This window comes from Helianthus annuus, chromosome 9, assembly GCF_002127325.2.
Source record: "Helianthus annuus cultivar XRQ/B chromosome 9, HanXRQr2.0-SUNRISE, whole genome shotgun sequence".
NCBI lineage: Eukaryota > Viridiplantae > Streptophyta > Magnoliopsida > Asterales > Asteraceae > Helianthus > Helianthus annuus.
The window spans coordinates 127,509,656-127,516,854 of record NC_035441.2 but is presented as its reverse complement, the minus strand read 5'-3'; the positions used below and the strand labels follow the sequence as shown (position 1 = coordinate 127,516,854).

Genomic DNA, 7,199 nt, shown 5'->3' with positions numbered 1-7,199 from the left:
TCGGGAGGAAGGGATTAACCCTTCTTGACGAGACCAGTGAGTTAACCCCGCCCGGTTAACCATTGTTTCATCAGTCGGTTATACCCAACCGGTAATTATTTTTAACTTAAGGTAATTACCAGTTAAAAACCCGACGGATTTTGGGGTAGGTTTAGGATAAGCTTAGCTAATTGGATTTTGGGTTGGAATTATCTAAACCCGTCCCATTGCCATCCCTATCTAGGCTTATGGGTTTTTGTGGTATAGCAATAGATATAAAAAGGATAAGGTAGATTGGAAAAAATGGTGTAAATTCGATTTCATGTAACGGTTTTGTTGGTGCTGGGCTATTTCCGTCTTGGAAATAGTCTTTTGTTGTGTTTGTCAATGAAAGTAACCTTCAAAAAGAAAAAAAAAAAAAAAAAAAAACCTTGAGTTCCGTGTAGTTGGTTGTGTAACTCGTTTGACCTCTTCATGGGTCAAAGTAGAAACTACAATCACAAAATACCTGTACTTTTAAATCCATTTGACACTTTGACGCTTAAGTTCGTTAATAGGTCCTGGCTTTCTAGCCTAGTGGCATCTTGGTGGTGGGATAAGGCTTTGGGACCAATAGGTCCTGGGTTCGATTCCCACAAGGGGTTTTCCCATATTTATTGGGTCTCCTCCTGAATTGGTGTATAGGCATCATGCCTAGTGGAGATGGATATGATCGGGTGGTTCCGCTGGTGGCACAATGATACTCCAGTGGTCCGTCAGTGATCCAAATTTGCCGTTAAAAAAAAAAAAGGTTCGTCAAGACTCGGTGTATATACCCAGCTGAAATAAACAAGTCAACTTAGGTTGAAATCGAATAACGCAACCAAATAAATGTTAAAATAATTATTGAAAGTAATCATAAAGTCATTTAATTAATTACGCCATGTTACGTTAAGATACATTGTACCTCCTCGATTAAAATAAAAAAATAATAATAATAATAATATGTTGATATCGTGTTGATGAAAAAGCATAGCATAGCATAGTTTTGCATGCGATTGAGGACACGTCACCAACCACCAAACAAACGTTTTGCATATTCACCAATTCCATCTCTCTCTCATTCTTTCTTTCTTTCTTGTGGCGTTATTCAGAGACAACAACAATAATTAGGTTTTCACTCTGTTTTAACACCATCTTCTTTCCATTTCCATTTCCATTTCCAATTCCAATTCTCTTTTATGTTATAGCTGATTGATCGTGACATTGAGTTCCGTGTTGTTGATTTTGACATTTTGTTCTGAGAGTTGTGGTGGGGGGGGTTTGATTGGATGAGATTTAATCTGCTGAGGGTGAATTAGGGTTCCATTTATGTTTGAGAGAGGTTGAATTGAATTTGAATAGGGTTGAGATGGAAGGGAGTGTGGATAATGATAAGAAGAAGAATGAAGGGAAAGGTGGCATGTGGGCTTTGCAACAGAAGTTTGATCAACCAATGGATGAAGAAGCTAGCAAGCTCAAGAACATGTACACAGAGAGGGTACCACTTTCTTCTTTTTATCTCCAGTCCCGTTTAAAAAACAAAAATTACATTTTGACATTTGTTGTTGTTCTATGAATAATAAGCATGATGATCATTATCATCTTTTCTGAGTGCTTTTTTGTGTTATATACTTGCTACTTTTTTTTTTTTTAAATTGAATATTTTGACAAAAAAAAAAATAAAAAAAATAAAAACATAACATGTTGATGAGGTTGAATGATGTTTATAACAATTGGGTACTCAACTTACTGGCCTTGAGATTGACATACTAGTTATGATGATCATTAGCTTTGTAATTTTGCTTCATCAGTAGCATTGGTATGAGATATCGATGCCTCATCTTGCTTGATATATAAGAAAACTGAGTTGTACTCCATTTATCGGTTTTACTTTTTAGAATAAAAAAAAGGGTAATGCACGGTACCCCTGACCGCGGAGGGGATAACCCCTCCCAGGCCGCCACCCGACAAGCCTGAGCCTGGCAGTAAATACCCTTGCCGAGCCGACCCTTTGAGGTTACTTTGTTCGCCCCAAGGTTCGAACCCGGTACCTCTTGGTAAGAGGTGGGTGTCGGTGGCCAACTGGGCTACCCCAGCTGGTTTACTTTTTAGAATCAAGTTCTTGATTAACAACTTAGAGCATTCTCATCCCATTCCCTATCTCATCTCAATCCCTATAATTTGGAAGGTTTCACTAAATATGGTACTCCGTAGTCCATCCCATTCTAATTAAATTTAAGGAATAACTTCTCATACCATATATTTAGGGATTCACTATTCATCCCCCTCCGTATTTCCCTATATATGGTGAGTGGAGGAAAGAGAAAGAATTATAATAAAAAACGAATAAAGAATAATTATATAGTTAAATAGGGATAGATATGGGGAAGGGGATGTGGGATGTTTTTAAAAGTTGAACAAATTTTTAGAGATGAAGATAGTTTTTAGTTAAATTATAGGGATGGGGATAGGGATAGGGAATCCATTGTGAATGCTCAGATAGTCGTATTGGTACTTTCTTTCGATAATAACTGCAGCATTTTCTAATTTGGGATGTCCGTATGTTATTAATGGTGTGGTTAATATAATCCGTTGATATAGAACTGCTCTTGGATGATGCTTGTGCGACTTTCATTTCAAAGTCTTGGTGTTGTGTATGGAGATTTGGGAACTTCTCCTTTATATGTATTTTACAATACTTTTCCCAAAGGAATCAACGACACCGAAGATGTTGTTGGTGCACTTTCCCTAATCATATACTCTCTTACACTTGTGCCACTCATCAAATACGTTTTCATTGTTTGTCGCGCAAATGACAATGGTCAAGGTACACACACCTCTTTCTCCATTTCCGTTACTTGTTTCTAAAACCTTCAACGCAAAATTTTGATTCGTTAACTTTCCTCCAGGTGGAACGTTTGCTCTTTACTCATTACTGTGTCGCCATGCAAAAATTAAAATGATCCCAAATCAGCATCGAACTGATGAGAAGTTGACAACTTATAGCCGCACCCCAATTCACGAGCACTCATTTGCTGCAAAGACAAAGAGATGGTTGGAAGCACATGCGTTAAATAAAAACGCACTTCTCGTACTTGTCCTTCTTGGTACTTGCATGGTGATTGGAGACGGAATTCTAACTCCCGCTATTTCAGGTGAACTTACGTAATTATTCTTTCATATGTAATGATCGATCTTTATCATTAGCATCCGTTTTCCTAATGAAATCTTTAATCAACATATATGTTTTTAACAGTTTTATCAGCTTCTGGTGGCATCAAGGTAAACCACCCGTGGATGAAAAATGGTACGAGACTAAACATCCTTATACTTTGTTCAAGAGTAAAATGCCATTTTCGTCCTTGAGGTCTGGCCAGTTTTGCGACTTTCGTCCAAAGGTTTGTTTTTTTCGCACCTGGATCCAAAAAGTTCGAAATCTTGCCATTTTCATCCGACTCGTTAACTCCATCCATTTTTCTTCGTTAAGTCAGGGGTATTACCGTCTTTTTAGACATTTTTTTATTAAACTAAAAACACTTGAGTAAAAAAGTCAACAAAGGTGGATCTTTATTTCTTATAGTGTTTTTAGTTTAATAAAAAAATGTCTAAAAAGACGGTAATACCCTGACTTAACGGAGAAAAATGGATGAAGTTAACGAGTCGGATGAAAATGGCAAGATTTCAACCATTTTGGATCCAGATGGGAAAAAAAGAAACCTTTGGACGAAAGTCACAAAACTGGCCAGACCTCAAGGACGGAAATGGCATTTTACTCCTTTGTTCAATGTAACTTGTTCACAATATGCTTATGAAGTTTTTTTTTTTTTTTTTTTTTTTTGTTGCAGAGTTTATTGTGGCGATTGCTGTTTTGATACTAGTAGGATTGTTTTGCGTACAACATCATGGTCCTGATAAAGTCGGATGGCTTTTTGCTCCAGTTGTGTTGCTTTGGTTTATATTAATCGGAGGAGTTGGAGTTTACAACATTTTAAAACATGACATGACAGTGTTACGCGCTTTTTGCCCGTTACATATATTTTGGTACTTTAAAAGGAGAGGAAAACATGGTTGGACTTCCCTTGGAGGAATCATGTTGAGCATCACAGGTGTTTCAACATTTTAATAATCTTAAAAACATATAAAACCTGATTGTTTATTTATCTGATAGATTTTTGATTGCTGACATGGACAGGGACGGAGGCACTATTTGCTGATCTGGCACATTTTCCACTTTCGGCAATACAGCTGGCATTTACAACCGTTGTGTTCCCGTGCCTTCTTCTAGCTTATTGTGGACAAGCAGCCTACCTCATGAATAACAAGGAACAAGTGTATGATGCATTTTACCGCTCTATTCCAGGTTTGTTAAATTAATTTTATTATATATTGTTATGGTTAATGTTCTTGAAATAGTGAAGTAAACATATATATGTTGTTATAAATGTTGCAGAGAGTATATACTGGCCAATGTATATTGTTGCAACATTAGCTGCTATTGTCGCGAGTCAGGCTTCTATATCTGCTACGTTTTCAATAATTAATCAGGCGTGTGCACTCGGGTGTTTCCCTCGGGTCAAAGTTGTTCATACGTCAAGGAAGTTTCTTGGGCAGATATACGTTCCTGATATTAATTGGGTCCTTATGATTCTTTGCATTCTTGTAACAACTGGATTCCAAAATCAAAGCCAAATTGGTAATGCTTATGGTAAGTTTTATTTCTTTTTTTTTTTCGCTATATATCTAGGGTGAGGTTCTAGAGTGAACACTAGTGTATATATGTATGTATTTTATCCTGTTAATTGTATTTAGAGTAAATTGCCATTTTCATCCCTGAGGTTTGACCAGTTTTGCGATTTTCGTCCAAATCTTGCCTTTTCATCCGGCTCGTTAACTCCATCCATTTTTCTCCGTTAAGTCAGGGGTATTTCCGTATTTTTTGTTAACTTAAAAAGCAATTCGGTCTTTTGAACACTTGTAAATTATGCTAAATACTTGTAAAGAAACTGAAAAAGACCGAGTTGCCCTTTAAGTTAACAAAAAAGATGGAAATATCCCTGACTTAACGGAGAAAAAGGGATGGCGTTAACGAGCACGATGAAAATGGCAAGATCTCAAATCTTTTGGATCCAGATGCAGAAAAACAAACCTTTGGACGAAAGTCGTAAACCGGCCAAACCTCAGGGACGAAAATGGCATTTTACTCTTGAAGTTATTAGAATTTTTATATCGATTCTGTGTGTTTGTAGGCACGGCGGTTGTGATAGTCATGTTGGTGACAACTTTCCTCATGATATTAATCATGATACTCGTTTGGAATTGTAGCTGGTTTCTCGTCTTCATCATGACATTCTTATCGTTAGTGGTGGAATGCACTTACTTTTCAGCAGTCGTCATCAAGGTCGATCAAGGTGCGTGGGTCCCGCTCGCGATAGCCGCAGTGTTTCTTCTCATCATGTATGTATGGCATTATGGCACAGTAAAAAGGTATGAGTTTGAGATGCAAAGTAGGATATCAATGGCATGGATTCTGAACCTGGGCCCAAGTTTGGGCCTGGTCCGTGTTCCCGGTATCGGGCTCGTGTACACCGAGCTAGCCAGTGGGGTCCCGCGTATTTTTTCACATTTTATAACCAATCTACCCGCGATCCATTCTGTAGTCGTTTTGGTGTGTGTGAAATCCCTTCCGGTTTACACGGTCCCCGAAGATGAAAGATTCTTGGTGAGACGAATCGGACCAAAGAATTATCATATGTTTAGATGTGTTGCAAGGTACGGGTATAAAGACCAGAAACGGGACGATGAATTTGAAAAGAAAATACTTGATAGCGTGTTTTTGTTTGCGAAACTCGAGTCGTTACTGGATGGAAGCTCGGATTCAGATGACTACAGTTTATACAATCAAGAAACCATTCATTCTGATCTTAATGATACATTCTCGTCTGTTGTTGACATCACGGTTTTGTCGAATGAGTCGGTTAGCGACTTGGGGACGTCTCCTGCTCATATGGAGCATATGGAGATGGATGAAATCGACTTTCTAACACGGTGTCGGGATGCGGGGGTGGTGCATATACTGGGAAATACAATTATAAAAGCAAGAAGGGATTCAGGGATTTATAACAAGATTTGTATTGATTACTTGTATGCATTCTTGAGGAAGATATGCAGACAGCATAGTGTCATCTTTAATGTTCCTCATGAGAGCCTTTTGAATGTTGGGCAAGTAGTCTTTGTGTAATTTTTTTTTCTTTTTAATATAAGAAAATAAATGTACAGAAATTTGGTCCTGCTACACAACAGTTAATAAGTCAATGTCAAGTAACTGTATTTCAAGAACATGTTGCAACACTGTTGTGAAAATGAATTTAAGGACATATAAGATCACGCGGGTTGAAGGATGGATACGGATGTTATGGCGGGCGGCGGACAAAATGGCAACGAATGCCGCATGTACAGGTCTGTTCGTGGCCATTTTTCGGGTTGGGGATAGTGAGGATTGGGTCAAGATCAGCAAGTGCAGACCCAACTTAAATTTAAACTTATTTTGTCTGTCCTTAATTAACTTAATTATATTGATAAATTTTTCAATACAAGTTATGTTTAGTTTTTTAAGCATGTTTATTGTTTTCACAAAAAAATAGAGCTTGTATATAAGTAAATAGTAAGTTGTTTTTGAAAAAGATACGTAACCAATTTAGGGCTGTAAACGAGTCGAGCTGAGTCGAGCCAGGTTGGTCTCGAGCTCGGGCTCAAAATTCAACAAGGCAGCTTTAATCGGCTTGAGCTCGAGATATAAGTTAAACGAGCTGAGCTTGGCTCGAGCTCGGCTCAGTTACAAGCCAAGCTCGGCTCAGTTACAAAATGCCCACTTGGCTCAGGTCGTTTTAAATTGAGTATTTTTAGCTTAGTTTTTTCAAGCTTTAGTCGAGCGAGCTACGAGCCAAGCTGCAAGTTTTATGAACTCAGGCAGCAATTCCCAGGGATTCCGGCTAGTGGGGAGATGGTGTAATAACCGAGGCAGAAATTCCCAAGGATTCCGGCTAGTTAATTGCCGGCAATGGGTTAACATGTTTACTTTTTTCAAAAAGTCCACATTTAGTTTCTATATTAAACTTCTAAGTTGGATATTTGAACTTTAATTTTCTCTATAACTAATTACAATTCATTGCTAACAATTTTAGTTCATTATATCTAAATAC

General features: G+C 37.9%; 1 protein-coding gene across 1 annotated transcript; it reads left to right on the top strand.

Moving 5' to 3' along the window:
• The first annotated feature begins 1,089 nt into the window (after positions 1 to 1,089).
• LOC110878621 (potassium transporter 11) lies at positions 1,090 to 6,336 on the top strand. The gene is made up of 8 exons (XM_022126960.2): positions 1,090 to 1,498; positions 2,602 to 2,827; positions 2,910 to 3,155; positions 3,257 to 3,307; positions 3,846 to 4,106; positions 4,193 to 4,360; positions 4,451 to 4,705; positions 5,247 to 6,336. The coding sequence occupies exons 1-8, from the start codon at positions 1,370 to 1,372 to the stop codon at positions 6,236 to 6,238; spliced, it is 2,328 nt and encodes a 775-aa protein (XP_021982652.1). The 5' UTR covers positions 1,090 to 1,369; the 3' UTR covers positions 6,239 to 6,336.
• Positions 6,337 to 7,199: the final 863 nt, after the last annotated feature.